The sequence below is a fragment of the Grus americana genome, chromosome 2, assembly GCF_028858705.1.
Source record: "Grus americana isolate bGruAme1 chromosome 2, bGruAme1.mat, whole genome shotgun sequence".
In the NCBI taxonomy this organism is placed as follows: Eukaryota; Metazoa; Chordata; class Aves; order Gruiformes; family Gruidae; genus Grus; species Grus americana.
Genome location: NC_072853.1, coordinates 37,898,408 through 37,923,013, shown reverse-complemented (window position 1 = coordinate 37,923,013; position 24,606 = coordinate 37,898,408). Strand labels below are relative to the sequence as shown.

General features: G+C 39.9%; 1 protein-coding gene across 1 annotated transcript in view; it reads right to left on the bottom strand.

Moving 5' to 3' along the window:
* Positions 1-4,098: 4,098 nt before the first annotated feature.
* Positions 4,099-24,606, bottom strand: part of CPA6 (carboxypeptidase A6) — an 85,898-nt gene continuing 65,390 nt past the window's right edge. The window contains exons 7-11 of the mRNA XM_054816676.1: positions 16,517-16,627; positions 16,178-16,268; positions 11,278-11,480; positions 6,085-6,169; positions 4,099-4,461 (exon numbers count right to left, since the gene is read on the bottom strand). Coding sequence (XP_054672651.1) covers positions 4,274-4,461; positions 6,085-6,169; positions 11,278-11,480; positions 16,178-16,268; positions 16,517-16,627 — 678 coding nt within the window. The 3' untranslated portion in view covers positions 4,099-4,273. The remainder of the gene's footprint in view (positions 4,462-6,084; positions 6,170-11,277; positions 11,481-16,177; positions 16,269-16,516; positions 16,628-24,606) is intronic.

Sequence of the window (24,606 nt, the reverse complement as noted above, 5' to 3'; positions counted from 1 at the left end):
TCATTTGCTAAAGAGAACCATGTGTTAGCTCACCACTCTGGGGTGAATCTGAGTATCCCAAATTTGCAGACCTTGTTGACACCACATGCAGCCTAAGGCTGTGAATTTCTGACATTTCTGCTCACCCAGCGCACTGTGCTCAGGGCGATAGGCACGTTCAGCCAAGGACTGTGAAAACCACTCTGGAGTAGTTCACCTTCGTGCAAGACAGACTTGCCAACAGCATCAATACTCCTGACTTCATGGTGCTGATAAGGCTTGAAAGCCTCTCGATGCAATCAGCCAGAAGGCAGCTCTCTCCACACCCAGCTTTCCTCCTACACAGCTGAAGGAGGAAGCAATTACAGCTCTTTGGACCTTAATTTTTTATTCTGAATGAGTATGAGAATTGGGCATATATTAAGCATGCCAAATGATCTACATTTTCAGTGGACAGAAGATTTTTAAATTTACAACTGAGAAAAGGTATTTTGTGTGGTGAGCATTTTAATTTTTTTTTTTTAAGAAGTATAGCTAATGTCATGGGGTTTATATTTAAAAATTCTGTAATTTACTTGAATTTCTGTTCTCTTGTCCTGTTTTCTACAGCAGAGGGGTAGTTGTATCTCTGCACATTCGAGATCTTATTCTAGTGTTTTACCGTCACTCAAGAACTGCATGAAAATCGTAACATCTGGCTTTTAATCAGCTAAGTCAATGGCTCTACCCATGCTAACGAATTTCTTATTCTTTGAGTGGTACCATTAAATTGAACGTAAACATAAAAAGGGAAGGGATTGTTTAACATGATGAAACTAGAATAGTTAAATAGTAACCTGGTTTTGGTAGGAAATATAATGCTTTCTTCTTAACCTGAAGAATTACATGCAGTCTTTTCAAAAGACAGTTCTTGTGTGCAGCCCTCAAGTAGGCAGCACAACCTGCATGCTGCAGTTGGTTATAGACAAGAGGACTGGCCCTGGATGTTTCAAAGTAAATGCATGGTGGCATTCAAGGTCATTTGGACTCTTTCTATTCAAATTTCAGAAATTTCAAAAAAGAATTGCAGGTTTTCATAGGCATTACATGTTACATGAGTGACCCAATACATTGACCTTTTTGAAGCAACTTCTGAAAAAGACACAGGGATCTTCACCCATCAGCTGTGCTCTTTCTTCAAGGTTTGTGAACAAACTCAATACCTCTTTCAAACTATAAAAATATTTTTTAAATCTATTTATTATTGATCATTCAAGGTAATTTGGAATCTTTATAAGTTCTCATTTTTGTTGTCGGGAAGGGTGAATTGCAGAGGCATAGGCCAGTTTCCTTAACACAAATTAATCTCAGGGATTTGTTTATTAAAAAATAAAAACTATCAAAAAGAAGGACAGATGTTCACAAAACCTTGTCTGAGCACTTTTTCCAAGTTATAGAAGCAGTTATAATTATTCTATCAATAATCAATGGAAGTGTAACTCCTGGATTTCACATAATCATTATATATGTGATTTTGACTGCTGGGTTAATAACCAGTGTTTTGCTGTTGATGTACTTTTTATTGTGTTGAATGATAAACCATACCTACAATCATAAAATAAATTCACTTTTCTCAAAACCAGTTATTGATTCTGTTGTCCTGTAGGCAATAAAGACTGCTGAAAAGAAGTACAAAGGGAAGAGAAATAAGCAATTATGGAGATAAAAAAGAGCTGTTCAGAGAAGTAACGCTTGTAAGTCACAAAGGCTGTTGTTCCATATCCAAATAGCTGATTTCCAGTTGTTCTTTCCTTAGGGTAAACTACTCTATTTAGAATCACTCTTGCTGATAAATTGTCTTACACATTCTTAATTTAGGAAATAGGGTTTGTTCTTTTCTAGTGACTGTCTTTCTGATCAGCTTTAGTGACCCTGAAATTAAAGGGCTCAGAGACTGTTTACACTTGTATTCAGCTATGGGGCACTAAATTACCCTGCACAGGGCTTCAAAACTCCACTCAGAGTTTTCAGTTGCACACAATACATAGTATTCAGGCTGAGTCCATCCAGATGCCAGAATGTAGCTTTATTCATGGACTGCTTTTGATATCAAGTACTTCTAAATGTCCAAGCTTCTTAGATAAATCTAAGAATGCTTGCAATTATTCCTCTCCAAGAAGGTCAACTAGATCTAAAATGTGAGGTCCTTTTGGTAACTAGAAGAGGGGTTTGGGGTGGTGGGGTTTTTTTCCTTTCTTGCTCCAAGAGTTCAATTACTTTTCAGTACCAGGGGACATATGATGGTATGAAGATAAATCTGAAATGTTTCCTGTGATGAACTGTTGGACTACGAGCAGGAATCAAACCATCACATCTGAATCTGGTTTCTCCCGGCCCATACTTGGAAAGGTTTGTACTGTAGCAATCCAGAGGTAAATTTGCCTCATGCTGATTAGGCATCTCTCATGCCTTCTGTCCTTCACTTCAGTCTCTTATGTCCTTGTAGTAGTTCAAACTTGTCACCTAAATCCAGAATAACTCACAACAATCAGTGCTAACATTTAATTGACACTACTATCAAGCCCGATGGTCAAGAATCTGTGCATAGCAAAAGCCAGTTATTGCTGTCTTCAATATTATCAACTATTTAATGATTATGGTCATAAGCAATTGGAAATGACTAGTGGATAGATATTTTGAGAGTTTCCATCCCCTAGGTTTTTATTAAACCAGAATAGAAACCTGCATTACTCAAGCCTGAACCAATCAAATCTGAACAAGCTTTCAGAAAGCTTGTTTAAAATAAATACTTTTTATTAACAAAATGTTAAACAAATAGAATGCAATTCTGTCATCTTTGCACACTGATTAGCTTTTACAGTCCTGAAAACAATGGTATACAGTGCTCCCTAGTCTCATAAAGGTTGCCCATTTGCTAAGTTCAAGTATTTATTTAGAGAGGATGTAGTTTTTTTAAAATATCTCATCCTTGGTGTCCGTAATGTTTTACAGATAGGTAAAACTGTCACATCCTTGAACTAAAGCTTTAACAATTAAATGTAATATGAAGAATACTGCAAAAGCCTTTGATGATTTTATTAACAAATATGTTTTATTTAACATGTTATAGCATAAGGCTAAACTCAAAATTAATAAAGGAAAAAATATGCTTTTGCAGATATAATAAGATCAAAAAAATACTATTTTAAAAGTACCAAAAAACCCTCCTTCAACAAGTTGTTATATTCTCTGTGCTGTCATTATTATTCTTTCAAACATGGTGCTTATTCACTGTATTTCAGCTATAAAGCTGCTGTTTTCACCTCCGGCTCACTTAAGAATCTATTAATTCCTTTAAAACATGCAAAATATATGACTTCCAAGAAGAACAGCCACACAGCCAGAGAGCTACAGAACTCACTGCAACAATACCGATAAATAAAACATCAGTTAACATTGGTTAATTACAGTTTAAGGCTAGATCCTCAGCTGGTGGGAATGGGCAGACACTGACAACAACAGAATTCAGATATACCAGTCGACTGCCTGCTTCCAAGTTCCAAGCCATGGCAAGTTGCTTTGTCAGCTATGGTCTCTCCATAAAGCAGAGTATTGTATATCTCAATAATATTTCATTATCATTCTTACACAGCTCTAGGAAAGCTACGTTTTTCAAAGGCAATCTGTGGATTTTGAGTCCGCCCCAATATATACATTTGAAAATAGGTTTCTCTGAACAATTAAAGGAAACCTTGGGTCAAATTCTTGCATTACATGAAAAAAAATCACAAAAGTGCATATACATATGTATGTATACATGCAGAAGGAAGCCACATTGCCATTTGCAGTTCAGCCAGCTGCAACTCTATGCCATTTACTGCTATAGGCACGGGCCTGTGTTGGGTCACAGAGTTCATATATATGAATGTAAACTCCGTCCCTCAGTTTGAGAGACCCCACTAAGGGAATTCTTCCTGTTAGGGACAGGAGAACGGCCAGGGACCGTCTGGAAGTGGAGTTTTATTTCAGGCACCTGGACCTGCCCCACTGAAGTTGCAGAATCAAAGCTTTATTGCAAAAAGAACAGACTATTTTACACCAAACTGGTAACTAAGTTAGTATATCAACCCTATGGACTTCTGTAGAGCAGATATTGAATGATTTCTTCCATTTCCCACCAAATAAATCTGGTAGAAACAATACCATATTTCCCATTAGCTTTTATAATTTTGTGGTGGCCAAGCTTAGAATGGCAACACTAAAAGGCATCAGCACTGGGAGTAAGATGCTCACTTCCAGCTCCTAGAAATAGCTCTCAGTGACATTTCTTCAGCAGATGAAGAGTTATATTTTTAACTGCAAGCATGGTCTCTGTGCAGGTTGGTTTGATCAGCGACTCGGGAAGTAAAAATCCAAAATGGCCTGTGTCACGCAGCTCAAATGCAAATGCATAGGGGATGCCATTTTTGTAGGCCCAGTCCATAGAGCTACCAGAACTCACATCTGAAAGAGGGAATTCAGAGAAAATTAAAAAAAACAGTTAAATGCAGGTCATGTTGAAAGCACCAGAGGGTTCTTGTAGCATTTTGTCTCCAGGACTCAGTGAATATACTTGCAGCTCCAGCTGTTGCTTGCCCTGATCCTGAACACCCTTCAGAGAAGAGCATGGGCACCCAGCCACTGGTGAAAGGTGCTCAGCACAATATGGGATTAGACCCTTGATTTTCACAGGAAAAAAATTAATAACTGATTTTTTTGTGCAAAGCAAAACTTGAATAAAAGAGAACATTTAGAATAAATCTTCAAACTGTTCTTGTCCTCAGGCGAGAGCAGTCTAAAGCTTTGCTTCCACAAAGATCTCCCAGCTGGACTGGAGCTATGCATGCTCCTAGGTTTAACTTGGGTTTTTTAGGCAACTCCTTTGCAAGGAGAAGGGAGAAAGTTGATAAAGTAATCTACAATCTCCTTTTCAAAGTGCTTTAAAAATTCTTTTCATTTCTGTCTTGTTTTCTCACCATTTCCTTACAGCATGAGAGCATTTGCATAGGTGGTGTCTAATATTAACAAACCTTCCTGAGGAAGTGTGCTTCTTATGCTTTCATTATCTCCATATGTTGATTACCCAAGACACTTATATTTATATAAAGATCCATCTCTCGTGGCCTGCTGTCTTCTGTGCAATTCTGGCATTAATTCATGCTGCTCTTCCTTTGACATAGTGACTGACTGCACTGTAATGAGCACAAGATGACGACTGTGCTGGGAGATGGAGGCCCACAATAAAGTGGAGCTCTAGCCAAAACAAAGCAACAGCAGAGGAAATGCAGGAGGTTACTTGTGAAAAATCTTGCTATTTACTTACACTTCTCACTTTTTCAGTGTCTGTTATCGTTACTGAGAACATTCAGGCCTCATAGTTTCAGTAAAAATAAAGTGTCTCGTTGAAAACTATGGAACTTCTTTTTCTCTTACCCGTCCTTGTGGAGAGCTTGCCTGACAAATGTTGTTACATATTTAAAAGGCATATTTTAAAGATATTTTGTAATAGGGAAAAATGCATTTGAAATCGCTCTCTTAAAAATTGAAGATGTTCTAATAAATATACTGTTGCTATCATTTATCATCACCTAGCCAGAGAGATATTTGAAACCTAGCTTTTAAAGAGATTGCACTAACTTTGAGAATGAGCTCTATGAATAGTTGTATCTACCACAAATGCATAGAAGGAGAAGCAAAGTAATGGTGAAAAATGAAACCTACTTTGAATTATTTCCTCCCAAATATTTTATAACTTAGTAGTGCATTTACAGTACCTGATAAAGATATGCTTTTTAAGATCTTGTTTTATCTTTCTTTTAAAAAAATCTAGTTTTATATATTATTTGCTGGATTTGGCCTCTCAAATGCATTGCATTTTAATCTCTTTTATTGCATAAATTGAGTTAATCTTACTGCAATCAACTGACTGAATCAGTTACAAAACTTCATCTTCCTCCTTCCTCACCATCCACAACTGGAACAAAGTTCACTTTAAACGGTGTTTGCTCTCTTTGTTTTAATAAAGGTAATCTCCTTCTTACTATAGGTAGGTCAAAGTCACAAACATGTGCCAAGAGGAAAACTTACACAAAGTGCTAGATGCAGGACCGTATCTGTATCGTATACCGTAGGCTGACTGAAGAGCATTAACAGCATTGTAGGCTGCTAATTCCTGTGTGGGGGAGAAAAACAAATACATAAATTAGACTTTGAATTAAATACTGTAATGGGATTGGAACCTGAGCTATGTATCATTGACTTCCGGCACAATGCTGTATTCCGTGAGTCCGTGGCAGCTAATTTAAAATTATTTTAAAGGACAAATGCATTATTTATTTTTATTGACAGCAATTCCCTAATTTCATGAAAAACTTGATTTGGTATTTTCACGGCATAAAGCAGCTCACTGCCCTGTGAATGATCAGCCATTAAGTATTTGTAATTATAGGTATATATACCAACTTAGTGACGCAACAAATTTAGGCAACGTGCGAGACCATGAGATGAAATCTTTTTTTGCAGTTTAAAAGCCATACATGCATTTTCTGCCAACAGCTGTGGATGCATTTCCCAGACCACTAAACCTCATCTCTGCTGGGCCTGTGAAGGAGTAATGGTCTCTTGGTGACACTCCACAGTGGTTCAGTGAGCAGAGTGGGAAGAAGGAAGGGGGCGAATTCCACTCCTGAATCTCTCTGATGGACAAATGAATGTTCACTGCTGGTCTAACTTTCTTTGGGGCCAGATGATGTAGGCTTGGAGAACTCTTTCCTCTATTGCAGAAATGTGATTTCAGTACTATATGGGGAAAATCAGCACCTACATTTCAACATCCATATGGATGCAGTCTGTTTAGGAGGTTCATGGCATCCTGTGAAACTGGGTGCAGAAGGCCTGATCCATGGCAAATTCTGAGGGTCACACATGGATAGTGCATCCAAACACAGAGAAAGGAACCACGTGTTCAAAAGAAAAATGAATATTATGAGCCCAAAAAAAAGGGTCCTGGAGAAGGTACAGTGAAGGCCAGGAATATCTAGGAAAACACAGAGCCATCTCTTTATAGAGAGCAGGAAATGAACACCATTGGAGCTAGAAACTGCTGGACTTTGAACCACTGAGTAAAGCTGCAATGGTTGTTTTAGTTGTTTTATTTCTGTGCACTGAAGAGCTGTAGGTTTCAGTTTATGCAAATCTTCATGAACATGGTCTTTACCTTGTTACTCATCAGGCACTAGATTAATGCAGTGGGGAAGGATTACTGTATACTTGCCTTTACATTTACACACTTTCCCTAACCTTCCACTTGTTTGCCATTGTCAGGAATCGGGATTCTGGCTTAATCCTTGGTCTGACCTGTGCAGGCATTCCTGCTGTGGGTCTTTGACTGAGTAGAGAAGCCAGAGAAAACTGCTTTAAAATGTCATCCCAGGGGGGAAAAAAAAAAAAAAGTTCATTTTCACTTACTGGCCAGCAAGTAGTACTTTGGAGAATTTATTTTACACCAAGAACTGCTCTTAGCAAATGGAAGAGCACTTTTTTACTCCGTTATAAAAAATCTATGAGGCATAACTAGATTGTTTGTTTGCTTCTCAGCGCAGGGATGATAGTGCCAGAGACTGACATTTTCACCTTGCCCCTTCTCTTCCTCTTGCCACCTCCATGAGAGCATGTGTGGAGGCAGGGACTGCTGAAGTCAATATTGCTGGGAATTTCTGCCAGGTTGGGATGTGGTTGCCAGCCGGTGCGGAGTGGTAACCTTGACTCACCCTAACACCAAAGATGAGGAGGAGGGAGGAGGTCTGAGGGAAGTGCTGTCACTTGGGACTCTTCCTCCTTTTACAGATGCCTCAACTTCTGTGAGTCATGACACACAAGACCCATGACGGGGTCAGAGGTGTCGGACCCCGTCAGGGTGGCAAGGTGGCGGTGCGAGGCCATGGCGGTGGCAGTGGGGCCTTGCAGGGCTCTGGGGAGTGGGGAGCTCCAGCTGCAGCCTGGGGCTGTTTGGTGCCTGCACTGAAGCCCCAAGTACCAGGCTCAGTTCCTCAACAGAAATTTGACAAGCAGCTGTGCCCGGCACTTACCAACCCCGGGGCCGTGGTGTGGGGCTGGGATGGCCTGACAACAGGCCTGACGCCAGGGAAACGAGCGCCAGGGCTGAGATAGGTGGAGAGCAATGTCCTGGTAAATGTGCCAGGGAAAGGAGAACATAGCCACAAAGGAGAAGACTCCCCGTGCATGAGTTATTAATTGTTCAACAATGAGACAACAGAAGCAAGCTCTGTTGAAATCTTTCTGAAGAAATAGTTTGGCAATGCCCATTTAAAAACAGCACAACAGTACCGGGTTCTGTGCAGAGGCAGCAACTGTCTGAAGGCCAGCCCGGGAGTGACTCAAGTCCACATCCACCACATAGGCAGGTGTCCCTGGGCACTGTCAGCTTGATGCTCTTAGCCTTGAGGAGTGCTGCTTGTTTCCACTGTTATGTGGCCAAAGAATGGGACAGTTCTCAACTGCATCATACCATGCAGCTCGGATCCTGAATAGATCTGGGCAACCGGTCTTTGAACATCCTCAAGGAGAAAGGTTCACATAAAATTAGCAGATGTTTACAAAGACATACACAAATTCAGTTGTGCCATATAAAGTCACTGCAAACACTGAAGCAAATGACTGTACAGGAAGAAAAGGGATGAAAAGTAGATGAAATTTAAAACTCTTGAGGTGGATGAAAGTTTCTGCTGGTTTTTTTCAATCTAAAAGTGCACTTTCATTTTAAGTATCTTATAAGAACAGATTTCAAGAGAGTGTTAATAAGAGAGTTGTGCCTAAATTAGAACAGAATATGCATATTGTGATCAGTGCACAGCTCTCCAGTTTCAAAGCAACTCTGAATAATTGAACACTTTAATCGAAATGGTAACTGACAGCTCACTAGAATGATACGAGCCAGACAAAAACATCCTTTCTTCTGCTCAGGATTAATTGTGGCCCCCTGTTAGCACCAAATGTTATTTATCTGCTATGCACGTGGAGTCCTACAGTTGTCCACTGTACACAGCCTGTGTAGACCAACAAAGCTTGTTCCATCATCATCAGGAAATAGAGATCTGCTGCTTTTCAGCTCACTGTAATTCTCCAAGAGAACCGGAGAATCTGAAAACTCAGCCTAAGTCACCATTTTAGACACTACAAGACTATTCATTTCAGAGCCACCAGTGGATGGAGGCTTTGGCTGTAGGCAAATACTAAAAACCAAAAATAAATAAGCAACAGTATTCCATTCATTTTCACTATGATCCCTATAACGAGCTTTCTAAATAACAGGAAATTACTTCAGTTTCTTATTCTGACCTCCCTGTTCTTTTTGACCCACTGCAATAGAAAGAATTATAGAGTTTGAATACTGGCAAAATATTTAGAATTGGGATTTGGCTTCCATTTGTCCAGGGCTGTTGTCTAAAACAGTGTCTGTCTTTGTCCTTTTATGTCTGTGTTACACTCCCTCTGATGAGAAGCCTGATCCAAGGTCTCACAAACCTGGGGAACATCTACTACTCATCAAAAAATGGGTTCCTTTGGTCTAAAAGCTGTGGATGGAAAGGTAGACTGTGTGCGCTGAGGGGCAGTTACTCCCTGTCTCAGAATGGAAATAGCCCTCGAGCTGCAAAAACAACACATACTGAAGATTTACTGGTATGTGGAAAACTCTCAGAGACTCCTTCTCCTTACAACGAATTTCCTGCTATTGCCTTACATTACTCTGGGTATTTTCATCAAGATACCCAACAATCGTCTTCTCGCAGAGCCGATGCTCATTCTTCCTAATACCATGTCTTTAATTTCTGCTGTCTTGTCTGTCCTTAAAAAAATGTGCTTGCACCTGCTGATCTTCAAAGGAATGAAATCTTGTGGTTTTAAATTGCCAGTCTGTGTTTTTTGGTAAGTAACAGTCACCAATTCACTCAGGGAACTCTTTTTTTACCTTTTTCCATGCCCCAAAAGAGGGTGGAGAAGGTAGAATAAAAAGAAGGCTCATGGATTTATTCACAGTCAATGCAAGGTTGGGTGGCCAGTCCCTACGAGTCTCATATTTTTAACTTCTCTGGCTGCTTAGTTAAATTCTAATTTGCTCTGTTTCGCAAGAATGACATCAGACAGGAGAATTTTTAGTAGGTGCTGAAATTAAGTGTCTTAACAGAAATAAACCCACAAAGAGAGTTCAGTTTGTGGAGTGCTGCTTGGCCTCCTGAGAGGGCAGCTGAGCGAAACTTCAGCAAAGCTCCAGGGACTAACAACATCATTTCTTCTGCACAGGACAAATCTAAGGTGCAGTTAAGCTCCTTTTGGAGTAAACTAGCTTAAACTAGCAAGTTTAATGTCACTGCAACTTTCAAGGCCAAAATGGGAGACACATGGACAATGTCATTTTACTGGGGACTGAGGGCGAAAGAAAGGGGTTTGCTACTGGTTGGTACAATGTGTGTCTGTGTGAAGGAGCAAACAGAAAGCGAAGCTTGAGCCATATTTCCATAAGAGAAATCGGGAGGGGTTTATGTCCAGGAGGCTGCCTAAAAACAGACCTCAAACTGTGAGCGGAGGGAATAGTTCTGCGTTTGCATGAGCATGGAATACATGAAATGTACATATTTGTAAATCAATAGGCTTGCATCAAAAACTGTACTCATTATTTTATTCTTCTAATAGACAAAACTCTAAATCACCTGATGTTAATTAACTGCTTGTCTTAAAGGGGTAAAACCACTATGTCTGAGCAGGATGATACACAAAGCAATACAAGCTTTACTTTTGGTGAAATCCGTGAGATTGCTCCTCTAATTCATAAATATAAGCCATTTCAATTTTATTTTGTTCATAAAATGAAGATGATGATCTTTGTGCTTCCAGTGTTTAAGTTCTGAGCATGAAGGGACAGAATTTCAGCTAGATGCCCAAGGACTTAACTACATAATTCCCATTACAGTTAATTAAATAAAATGATAATAACTATAATTAAAACCCAGGGATTTATCTTATAAAGTAATTTAAAGGGACCGATGGATGGAAGGCACTATGCCATTTTAATCAAATTACCGCTGACTCGCTTTGAATGAAGGTTATATAACCAGAAATGCGATTGCAAGCGGATCTAGAATAAATACTGCTCAATATTAAAGTATGTGCAAAGTATTGAAGAAACAAGTGTCCTCTCAAAACAAAACATACCAAAAAATACTATACAGGGAAGCATATTCTCCCAAGCTTTAATGTACTTACCACACAGCTAAAGTTTGGAATAGTTGCATATTTGTAAGAGTAAGGATACAGCAGCATCTGTGCATATGCGTGGAAGGACAAATAGGCTTTTATTTGTTTCCGATGCTTGCGGAGAAAATGAGCGACAGCCTTTACTTCAGGCTCAGACTCAGGAAAGGGACCACAGTAGGTGTCATCGCATGGGTGAAATGAAGCACCTTCATCTAGAGATTGAAAGAGAAAGCTGATGGTAAGCAATCATGGAGAATTTCTAAGGATCAACTTCTGGCTCAGCCTGCGAGGGCCTGCATGTAAAAGTGTGAAAAGCAATAAACAAATTGCTTTCTTGTAACTGATGGGCATGAGCCAGTAGGACCTCAGTACAGCAATCTGCTCTATCATCTAGCAGACACACCAAGTTGCCAATTGGCCAACTACATGTAGTTCTCCTCAGAGGATATATTTTTAACCCAACAGAAAAAGGAGACCCTGACTTCATTGTATTTTCTTCCCTGGCTTTCCATATGAGGGGCACATTTTATGATAGCATTCCAGTATTAAAACTATTGAAGGGTCTCAGTTGGTCTATTTGAAATCAGAGTGCTACACCTCTTTCACTAGTCACTGCCAAGACAAATCTAGCTTTAAGAGCATTTTAATGTACTAGCTACTACAGTGATGGTTACAACGCTAGGTAGATAACCTCAGCAGGTACTATCTTAGAGACTGGTTTAAAACATGAGAACAGTCCCTGACTACTGCCTATTTTTACTCTTGCAAACCTTTGGGAAAAAATGACAAGCCGCATAGGATGATTGCTCAGTTAGCTAAAATAGAAATCACCTCAGTTTGCACAGGGCTTATTTTTCCTTCAGGTTTGGGGCAGGGGTTCAGTTGTGAGGATATCTTTCACCACGTCAACCTGCTCAGGTGGCAGTAAGCTGCAGAAGTGTAGCCTGCATGTAATATCCCATGAGGTACTGAAAGATGAAACTCAGAAAAGGAGATGTGGTAGTGGCTTCTTTATCATTTAGCAATTCTGGATGTAAGCCACCGTCTCATTTACAGCTCAGGGCCTGGGTCTGAAAGAACAATATTTATGCAAATCCACTCCACTCTTTTATCCACTGTGATTTCAAAATGCCACATGTGTTACAGTGACCCGCAGAATAAGAATAGTTTGTTTGTGACATTCCCTAGTGTCATCAGGGACTTACAAAAGCAGTGTTTTATTAGCTTTCCTTTGTATAGTAAGCACTGCCATCTTCAAATAATAAGAAGAGAGCAGTGTGTGAGAAGGCATAATAATATGAACTAAACCAGGGTTATGCAATCAACCTAATGCCAAAAAAAGTGGAAGAATTTCATGCCGCAGCTTCATTTGTAATACAAAAATTGAGGCTACCATTCAATGGCCACAGGTGGGGATTTCAAAAGGTATTAGTGCTTAGATTGCAGTGAATATGGAAGGGTTATATAGAGGGCAGATGGTCTCCTCCCTGCAGAACAGATGGCCACCAACTCATCCAAATCCCAAGAGCATTGCCTCGAAGTCTTGTTAGATAATATAGCTAAAGGAGAGCTATTTAACAGAGCCTCTGGAGCCTTTGCTTATTTTATGGATACTTCATCTCCTGTAACAGTGTTGCATACTGAATCATGAAAATGGACATCACTGTTTACTAACAGCAGAATCCTACAAGCTAATGGTAAAATAACCCAATGGTAAAATATGACTCAGTTTAATGACTTTCAGTGAAGAAAAAACTCTCTAAACTGTCCAGCCTACTGTTGTGAGCCATTTGCAATCCCAGCTGTAATTAATGCTTTTCCGTAAGTGAAGCTGGCTGGTAGTAAAAAGCGGCCTCGGATAATGTAAGGATATCCTCAGTATTCACACTGGAAGTTCTTTTAAAGTAACACAAGAAGGAAAAAAATGATACAGTACGTATCATCTCCTGTGAAATTTCTGGATTACAGTCATGAGAAGAAAATGGAATTGCATAAAATGTCACCATGCTGCCTTATTTTTGTACCTGATAGCATACCGGGAGAGGACAAGTATCCTCCAACATACATCATGAGATCAAATGTACAAAGGGAATGTGTGCAGAGACTGATAAAACCAATCCTTTGGTACAGAAGGCAGGCTGGGAGCATGGATGATCTGGAGCATGATTCTCAAACTTCCTTGCAGCCATTTCTTCTGCCAGTATGAGGAACTGTCCTCAGTGAGCAATGGGGTGCACTGGAAATTGGGATGCACTGGAAATTTTAACTCCCACTGCTGTTCTCTTGGGGGCTTCAGATGCAACTGGATTTGGCCTATGACATAATTTAGTTCTAATTACCTCATTATTGGCTTTAAAGTTGCTATTTATTTCACGAACATTAAACCATTGTGCTAGTTACTGCACATAAATATATATAGCAAGGAGCATTTCTACCCAGTGATCTTGCTGTCAGTATTCACCTGGGTCTGTGTGCAATTTCTGTGCACTATTTTGGGCACAGGGCGCTGCAAAGCAAGATATACCACAATCGGTGATACAGCCCTTTTCTCAGTCTGTAGAGAATATAGAAGCAACATCATAAAGCTTACATCGAAGTCCTACACTAGAAGGGAAGAGGAAAGCAGAAGGGATGCTGTGTTATCTTCACCAACTAGCTAACTGCAGCTAGCATTCAGCAGCTTTGCTGGGGCTGGGTTCTGCCACAACAGACTTGCCTGGAAGCCCCATGGTGAAGTTCAAGCCTTGTCTGCAAACTGCAAGTGCTACTGAACTGAAAGAAAAGGGTTTTTACAAGCATACACAGTATTAAATGTTAAACACACCATGATTATACAAGCCTCAAAGTGTGATATGATCTAGATTCTTCCCTGTGTCATTTAGTGTCAGATTAATCAGAATATGGGACGCCAGGTGAGGATCTTCTGAGCACCCGTCTGCCCAGTTCATGAAAGAGCTCTTTATTCTCCAACAAAACAGAGAATCAGATGGAGTTTGGGGTCCAGTGAGGGAAGCAGAGCATGTGCTTGGTGGGATGACGAACAACCTTGAATGAATTTTTATTTTTTTAAACTCAGGGTGGGGACCTGTCTTTAATGTTCAGTGCAGGGGAGAAATGCAACAAGCAGTGGATTACAACACGCAATGTGTCTGTGTTTTGTTATATTATCACTCAGCATAGAAAAATATTTTTTTACTGAAAACTAAGCAAACATTTTCAGGACTGAGTAAAAAAGTGTGCTTTAGTACGGTGGCTGGGGAGCAAGAAGAGGGAGGAGTGGAGTGATTAGAACCCAATAAAGATTCATTAGGACTAGAAGGAAAATGCACTGTGTGAGTATTAATGTTGCACTGATAGGTACCTATACTATGGCTTTGGAGACTTTGCAAGAGAGCTGTTCATTCCAACTACACTGGTGGCTATCTTCTGAACAGTAAATTTAAGTCCCCACAATACCTGCAGTTGTGACTTACATGCTTAAGTAAAAGATGGTGATAGTGATGCAGGTCTTTGGTTCATTTTAACATTATTTTTGCAGCATAGAATTGCCTTAAAGATGGTGATAGCAGCCCTGGGACTATCTTCTGTAGTGGAGGGATTCTCAGCTAACATAGGGTTTCTGTAACTGCTTCTGTGTCAGTCCTCTCCTTACCGCGAGTAGAGTTGAAAAAAATTGGAAGCATATTTCATATGTCCATACTGTATTGAATGTACTCTTCTATTCACTCGCACCTCATTTGTAATTGCCCTAGGCAGATTATTCACACTCACTTTTATCCTTACAGTTCTCAAAAATCTGCTTGAAGAATCCAATCACTGCAAGCCAGACTGTACAGTCCTTACTCCTACTGCAAGCAATCTGAGTATTGTGGAAACATCTAGAGACTTCCAGTGGAAGAGGGATGGGCTGAAGGGAGAGCTGTTGTGCTAGCACTATGCAAACACAATTTCTGTTTTACAAGTTTATAATGTAAATAAGCAAGGCAGATGGAGGAGAAGTCAGCTGCACAGAGAGGTGAAGGAAGTTGCTCAAGACGGGAGAGCAGGTCAGCAGAAAAACCAGGGATACACCTAGATCTAGATCTGTGTCATCTCTCTCGCCATATTTCACAACAAGGTGCTATTACTTTCTGCTGCACCAGAACTTGTCTGGCTGCTTACTCCTGTGTGAGAGTTGCACCATCTTTGCTGTAAGATTTAATAAAATACCATTTCTTCTTCAGTGGATTCATTCTAAATCTTCTGCTAGTATTTCATTACTGCTGCATTCTCTATGCAAAATTGAGGTCAATTTTTATGAAAGTATTGACAGAAGTGCTGGGAGTTTAAAACTGGATGTCCATGCACTTATAAGCACCTTCTTTCTTTATTAAATTGCTAATAATAATGGCCTTAAAATATTCTCAGGCACCTCTCTGAGGCCAACAAAGCAAGTCTGACATTTCCAAAGCTAAAGCCATTTCAGAGAAATGACAAATTAAATAAAATTAAGTTTGAAATGTTTCCTAAAGCTATAGTCAGGTAAATTCTGAAATATGATTGACCTGGCTCAGTACTGTGCTTGAAATTATTTACACGATTGCAGAAATACAGAATAGTTGTATGTGCAGGGTGCTGGGTTTTTTTGGTTTTTGTTTGGTTTTTTTTTTTTTTTTACTTTTGCCACACTCGCTATGAAGACTTCTTACTTGTGATAAGATGTATTTTTCCAAAGTTCAGGACTTTTATTTTTTCAGAAGCTAGAAGGAAACTTTGAGCCCTGTCTTGTGGCTTTATGTGAAAGTAGCTTCAACTTTAACTATGGAAAAGAGAATGCTTCACAACAGATGTGACCTAACCCACTTAATCTGTTGGATAATTAATTACAAGGGTAATCTGAACTGGTGAACCAAAGTATCTCCAGACTTACCACACCATTTCACCTTCCAGTTGCGATTAGCATCAACACCGTGACACCGAAACCTTGTGTTCTTTGATCTTGTTTTTCTCCAAAATCGATCCTAACATAAGTTATAAAAGTTAAATGGCAATATTACTATATTTTGGCAAAAATCTGTTTGTACACATAACAAACCAACCCTGGTAAACATATTCATTATTCCATTTTAACTGGTGTAATGTACTTCCATTTTGTGTGCCACAAAGTGATGGACCAGATTATACGGAAAGTCACCTTTGAATGATGTAACAACCATTCGATCTTTCCTGTCTGAACAATTTTTTGAATAATATTACTGATACTACTTACATTTGTCCAGCTAAAATGATATCCATCCACATTAAATACAGGCATGATATAGAAATACAGCTGAGTTAGCATCTTTCTCATGGCAGGATCAGTCTGGTATGTCTGAAGAACCTAAAGCAGAAAAGCCAAAGAAAGTAGTTTCCATAGCAAAAATATTTTCCCAATTAAGTAGTTTGACAGGCTAAGAGATTCACGTGGCCTTTGGCAGTAGAGACCTGATCTCACAGCACCACTGACATCCTTAGAGCTGTACTTGAAACCCTGAGATCTTCCTGCAAATGTGATTAAAGGCAGCATGTGAACATGTGAAAAAGGTGTTCAAAAGATCCCATTCTCTCTGCTTCTCTGTTACTTTCAATAGCCAAGAAAATACAACTCACATTACAGAAAAACAAATGCATACAAAGTGTTTCTTGCTGTAGGAGCTGAAAGTCAGTGGAATAGATCCTTAGTTGAGGAAACGAGTTTAGCTCCTGTAAGACAATGGAGTGCTGTTGTTTGCACCAGGTGATGATTTGGTGAGGTCAGAGCACGTCTTAAAGCATTTAAGGCTCACATTACACAAGCTTTTGTTGTATTCAAAGTAATTTACTATATGCACAATAATCAATACAGGCAGCTTATTCCTTTATAATTTAGAAACCCCCCTACTTTTGGAGCACCTCAAACATAAAGGTTAGTAGAGGAAGTCTAGGTAGGGAAAGTATTTTTTTTTTTTCCATTCTACATCTTAGAAAAACGCAGCAAACCAGAGGCTCCTCAGCAGTTCTGTTTGCTAGTACCGGAGATGCTCCTTTACCAGTTTCAGGAAGCTTGGACTCCACATGCTGCAGCAAAACCTGTCCCTTGTCATAGCTAGGCATCGAACTTGCATCCTTAAAGTTTAAGTCTTGATTCTGTGAGGCGAGGAATCAAGTGTTTCACCTAGCAGGTGGAAAGCATATCACACTGACGCTGGGTTGAGGGATGCCTGAGGCTGGCTCCTCCTCCTCCCGCTGCAGTGATTACAGCCTTCTGCTCTGCAGTATTTCTGGCCCTCCAGATCCAAGAAGTAACATGTGTTTGGGGGGACAAAGGGAAATGTTTGCTCAGAAATAAACTAAGCTAAAAGCTTTTCAATTGACAAATGCCAGGGAACAGTGTGGAGTACAGGAATTTGATACTTCTGGGCTCCTAACCGTGCAGCTGTTTGGGTTATTGAAGCTGCCACTGGAGCTGACGAATGCTTTTTGTGCAATACCCTTAAGAAATACCCATACAATTGGACATGTCTGGGGCTGAAAATTCCTCATGGAGGAGTTAGAACATTTTTTGTCTTTATTGAGGGCCTAGCGAGACTTCTGAATGCTTTTTCTAAGCTGTTCATTAACCACCTCTCTGTCGTGCAGCGCTTTCTCCTCACCTAGCCTCAGCTTTCCTGCCAGCAGTGCTCTGCCCGTGCAGGTCCTTCAGCCTCCCTTGCAGATCCAAAGTGGCATGACATCCCTTTGCAAAGCCACCGAGTCACCCGGTGCTACTCCACACCGAGCTCCTCTTCTGTTTCAGCCAGGCAAGAGGAGGGGAAGGCGAGCAAAGGAGGGGGCACAGCACAGATTGTAATGAAACTTTGCCAGCAGCTGGGACAGCATGGTGTGGAGCACCGCAGGGTGGGATGAGATGCCAAAAGAGGGTAGGGTTATTGTAGGGGAGAAGAGGATGGCAGTGAGCTTTTGAGGGGAAGCCTGGTGGAGCCGTGGGCTGCCTGAGAAAAAGTCCCTTGCCAATGCAGTGGTCACAGGTCCCCTGGCCCATGTGCCAGAAATTCCCCAAAGGTTCTTAGCTGGAACAGTATAGCATTTAAATTCAATGTACTCGTATTAGGAAGCCACATCAAGGCTACAAATACATTTGGATAAAAAATATTGGTATTCAGGGAACTGCAGCTATAGCAAAAAGTAATTTTGTCAGGACAGGAAGAAATGATTACTCAGAAATAATGGCCATGAAAACAAGGGCTCTGTTTCACTGACGTTCCACATGCAGAAAACACATACTGAAGTAACTAGGGCTACTCTGTGCATTAAGCTAGCTCTGCACTTAAATCTTCACAGGATTAAGAGCCTATATGATAAGTATGGATGTTAAATCCGTAAGACTGTTCTTACAGTGAAAACAGAACCAAGGCGTGCTCCAAAATGTGAGTCAAGGAAAACCAGTAATTTTATCATGCTTATTTCAGGGAGAAGTAATTTGGTTGGGGAGGAAATAAGGCACCGCAACCCCACTTCCTTGACTTTTTCTCTTTTTAGACAGTATTAACAATTTAAGCTCAGGTTGTGTCTCCTTGGTGGATATTTAGATATCAGTGATAAGGAGATTGGTGTATTTGTTTGTATCTGTATTTATGTATGCCATTCTTTTGCTGTCAGTTACATCCATAATTATGTGTTTTGTTACACTGCAGTGTTATATACTGTATTTTAAACTGCAATGCTATAAGATTAAACTCTTTAAAACACTTTTAAAATCATCTCCTTATAATGACTACAGATAATTAATTAAGGTAATACCCTCCTTAAAAATTGCATGGATGAGTTTTGCAAATTTTTCAGAACCTTTCCAAATTTGTAAAAAGTGACATAATGAAAATATTTGAATTAATATTTTTTAATGTTCAATATGTTTTAAATCCAGTGAAGAATATATTTTTCTTGTTAGGTAAAAACACCACTATTTGAAAACCAAAACCAAACATGGATAGCAAAATGTCAAGCACCCTTTCATTTTTTAAAGCTGCTCTGTATTATTTTAATGTCTGCTGTCTTTGACAAAATACTATGAGAGACCTTGGAAAGCATTATAGTCCCCAGTAATACTCTTCAAAATTTTAAATCTTAAAGTTGATTTAGAGCCAAATACGTCATTCAATTCTGTTCTTTAAAGCATATATGGTTTATCTTAATAATTTGTTACCCTTTTTAGAGTACCATTTCATTTAAAATGGAATAGAGCTCGTGCGGCTTTCATATTCATGGAAAGCAAGAGTGTAGATGGTGTAACCTGGAGTAAGTGAGATCATATTCATTCCTTCTGCTGAAAATATTTTGTCCTTTATACTGTTTTTATCTGGCAATTTTATTTGATATGTGATCCGGCAACACAGACTGTATCATCTTACCTCCCTTAACAGGGAGTTCTTTGGCAATGTGCCGTACAGTTACTAAGGTGTGTCCTTGCTGGAGCAAAGCCCACAATTTGCCTTTTGTGACATGACTCTCAAATCCTCCGAACAATGATCATGCGAACCACCCCCACCCCCAGCAGTGTTGAAACATTTTCTCTTTACTATGACACAGGCAAGATGAATATAAACCATTAGTGAATTGAATGCATTGTAGTTTGCCCAGAGCTCTCAGAATACAAAGTAATACGACTTCATACGGCTTGATTCTGCTTCCCCATCATGCAATCAATAGCAGCTTTGCTGCTGAGTACGCAGAGAGCCAGACTGGCCCAATAAATGCTGAATAGCGTTATTAGTGAATGAACAGATGATACAGGAACCCTGCCAACACCGTGCAAACAATCTGCCTGGAGGATGGGGGAAAGGACCAATGATTAATAGGAGGGGGCTCGATCATCTGGATCGGCAGTGTGGTGGTTGTTGATAGAGCTATGCCAGCTTCAGCCGGATGAGGATCTGGTCCATAGAAAATTTAATTTGGGGGGACAAAGTGAACAAAAGAGCTATACTGTAAACTGCCAAGGCAATAGAAAGCAAGAGTTTAAAATGGATTTAGGACGCAGTTGGGCTTTTTGTAAAATAAGGGGATGACTGAGAAGGACAAGCAAGGAGACATGGTTGAGAGAAACTCTGAAATTGCAGTTGAGCTTAATAACAATTTGCTGTCCCACAATTAATTATTATCAAATTTAAGATAACAATCAGCTTTTGTTGTTTCTGGTTTTGAATGAAACAATCACAATGAATTAAACTGTTACTATTTTAGCACAGGGAATTGAGTCCATTGCTGTTCTTTCAGAAATCACCTAAAACTGCTTCCGACAAAACAGGATTAACTGTTCCATGCAATTATTATGATATCAGTTAAAGCATCCTTTCTGATGGTAACATACAATGTTTTACTATTGTCTGTATATTTTACACTTTAGCCGGGTGACACTATGATCTGCCATTCGGGCCTTCATCGCCACTTTATCAGTTTGGCAAGTTAGTAGTTCGCTCTTTCTCTGTACTTGGAAGCAGTACATCTTATTATCTCCATTTTCCCTTTTACTGCTAGTGTCCTGCTTTGACACTCAAATCACAGAGTGGTACATCTGTTATTAAGGGTAAGATACAACTGAGTGTCTAAAAACAAATGACTTAAAACAAAGAGTCAGATTTTCAAGGCTGAAGCTTGATTTATTTTTTTCCACCAAGCAAAATTTTCCTTCCTCTTTGTGAGCATTTCCCACAGGAGGAACCCAGAAACAACTGAGAAAGATGACAGTGTGCCGCAACTACTCTGCAACACTCAGAAGAGAGCCCATAAAAAGAGTCTGAAAAGAGGGAGCTGCAGGAAGGATCTCAAAGGCTTGCTTATGTTGGTACTTAAGGATGCAAATGGAGAAGATGCTGAAGCAGAGAAGAGGCAGAGGGATGATGGCATGATTGACGTACTAGAGAAGCAAACAGCAGTTCCAGGAAGTTTGTGCAAGGCTAAGACCACCCAAGCAAATGCAAGATCTTGTGGGGAAGAAGCTGAATAGAGTTACACAGATCTTAGTGGATACAGGAAACACAACTTCTTGGTTCCACTCAGAGAGGTACTACCAAAAAAGCCTCATAGGTCCCAAATAAGTTAAGGACTACCTAGCAGGGAAAAGAAAGACCTGAATTATTCTGAAGCACTGTGAATAGTGGGAAAGGGGCAACACAAATTTTTCTACTAATAATTGTATGAAACTAAAGCCCACCAAGTTGGTGGAGACCCCCCCGAGATGTCTACCACAGAAAAATGTAATTCTTGAATTTTACATCCTAGTTATGTTGGCCCAGGGTAGTATATATTGAGGGCAATCCAACAGAACTCACTTCAATACACTGTTTAATTAAATTGTTGAGACACAGTTAAATAATTAAGATACAAATTATTGCTTGTAATTCCATTTCTGAAGCAACTAAATTGTCCAATGCACAGAATTTTCTTTCACAGTCCTTTCTCGTGCTCAGTAGTGTTTCTGCATATCAGTAGTTTTACTGAGGCCCTAATTACTCAGCATCACCATACAGGAGTGGACTGATAAAATATAAAGCAGAATTTCTTCCCTAGGGCAAGTAATATGTTGGAGCAACAACGTGAATTCTCTTTATGCCTTGAAGAAGAACATACCCAACAGCTTAAAAGACTTCACAGCGTAGAATTTGAATGTCCTAATGATTAATACTTACTTAATAGGAGTTTGCACTAGCAAGTTTCATCGAAGAATTCCTAGTATAGGCACAACACAGCTGCAGGGTTACCTTTATTTTATCAAGTTGTATTCACATTGTGAAAAATTAATAGCTTCAAGCAAAATGAAAATAAATTTTATCTTCTTAAGGTCATGGATAGGCAGGAAGATGCAGCTGAGTAGTTGAAAGTGCACAAGAGAAATAATACAGTACTTATTTCCTTTTGGAAGAGGAAAACTGGAAACCATTTTACCTGGGTTTTTGCCAGCACAAAGATGTCACAGCAAAGGAAAGCACCTTCTCTAAACTGTCTTACTGTGAATAGAACCTGGGAAAATCCACCATGGACCAAAAAAGAAAGGAATACTGCACAGTATAAAAATGGTTTGCCACAGCTGCTTTTAAATCAATGCATCACATGCCTCGTTGTGGTGATACCATGGTACTGCACTCCATCTTTTTGGCATTGGCTTAGATTTTATCCATTTAAAAAAAAAAAAAATTACAACTGAGGGCCCAGTCTGGGAAACTCTGGCTGCTAGTGTTCACTGCTACTTTTATTTTCCTTCCTCTCAGAAGTGGTGCACATTAGTAACTTCTGTTTTCAGTAGCAAGGATGTGCTGGAGAGATGCAGACACTCAGAACGAAATGGGATATAAGCTGACTGCTGAAATAACTGAACTCATTCAGAACTGAACCAGCTGCGGAGCGGAAGGAAGATGTTGAGTAGAAGTAGAAACTACATACGCATAGGTGTGATTACCACACAGAAACTTCAAATGGCAGGAACAGCATTTGGAGAACGAAAAAAAAAATCATGAGGATAAAACAGGTTCTGCATTTGCACCAGTGTCTCCTGCTGTTGAAAGGCTGATGAATGAAGTACTGAGTGAAGAGGCTGGAAGAGGTGATCTCTCTGATGCAGAAAAAACAAACAGCATTTCAGGCAGAAGCTCCTGACAGAGAAGAATGAGTTAGCTAAAGATAAGTAAGGCTGAGTGTTTCAAATATAGATGCTGCAGGATGAAACAGATGGAGTTTTCCTCCAGATAATGGATATATAGGGAGCACTTAGAGAAGTCAATTTTTTTCTGAAGTTAGATAGCTAAAAAGACAGCTGGGGAGACTAGAGTCTGGCAAACAATAAAAATTAAGCTCCAATGATTGTATTGCATTTACTGAAAGAGCTGCAAAGTGTTTGTGGAGAGATTCATCATCAGGTGACTGGTCCTTCGAGGTGAAAAAGGCCCAGTCTTCATGATGCCATCATCACTGGCAGCTGTGAAGGAGGCTGCAGAGGGCTCAGATATAGCCCTTAGAAGCTTCTGGCCTTCCTAAAACAAGGGTGAACTAAAAATTGATGAACAGGAGGAAAACTCAAATAGGAAGATTTCATAGAGCAAGAAGATGCAATGGTTTAAACAGCAACAAAAAATTTCAAGTCAAACGAACATCAGCTGAAGAGCTTTAGCTGAAGGGAACGGACCTTGGAAAGAAGGAAAGTCTCCAGCTAAAGAAGAGTGAAAGGAAAAAGCTACAGGTACAGTGTTTGTTTTGGCCTGGCGTGCCTCTGATTCACTTCAGAATTATTTCAAATTATTTCAAAAGCTCTTAGGTTTCTGAGAGCCAGCACTCAAAGATATGTTAAGAACAGCGGTGTATCCGTCCCCAGGAACAGGAGTAGCATAAACATATGGCTTACAGGGAGAGGCAGTCAGGTCCTTGCTTTCTTTCTGCTATGATTCAAAATTTCTGCTTGGAGAACTCCAAAAAATGGAGATGGAAAGCCTATCATGGGGGGTGAACTAACTACATTGTCTCAAATAATAACTTAATACAGGTGTAATGAGCATCCTTTAAATCAATATTAGTCTGAAATCCTGGATTGTGGGAACGGGGCATTTCAGCTGTACCTGTTCAAAAGACTTAAGTCTGACAAGTGATAGGTCAAGCGTATAATTTTTAACAAATGTTAGTGTGTTGCTTCATATAACTATATCTTACACACCCACAAGATCAGACTATTTCTGAAGTGGGTGAAATTTCATAATCAGCCAGTATTTTGAGGCTCTGGTAGTTATGGATAGCAAGGGGAAATAAATTTTTTGACTCCTAAAAGATTACCAGTTTTGATGGAGCTCAGCAAGACCCAGAAGTGATCCAGAATGAGAAGCTGTTTTCCTGACAGTGTGGCCTTTAGCACTGGAATGAATGACTGAGTGCTGCTCTGACTGTTGATGCAGCATATTGCAGATGTTTTGTCCATCAGGACGCGGACTATGGAATTTTGCAGAATGAGTATAAGTGCTACACTGGCTTTCAGCAGATCTTAAAGTAGGAATACTTACAGCTTTATGGCCTTCTGACCACATGGCCTGCACGGCGCAGAAGAAGAGCCAACCCTTTTCAACACAGACGCTGTCTGGGTCTCCTGCTTGGACCTGCATCGATTGCACTGTTGTCCTTATTCAGTTCTGTATCTGTGTATGTGCTGGTATTTTAGGTATCCTGTCTTTACAGTCAAGCACTTCATAAACATTCCTAAGGAAGAATCTGAGCTCTGGAGCCCTGCAAAATTCCTGGTAAAGACTGGTCTCTGGGGCCTGGTTCCTGAGCCTAATGGCTGGCTAATTGGCAGTATGCATCCCATAT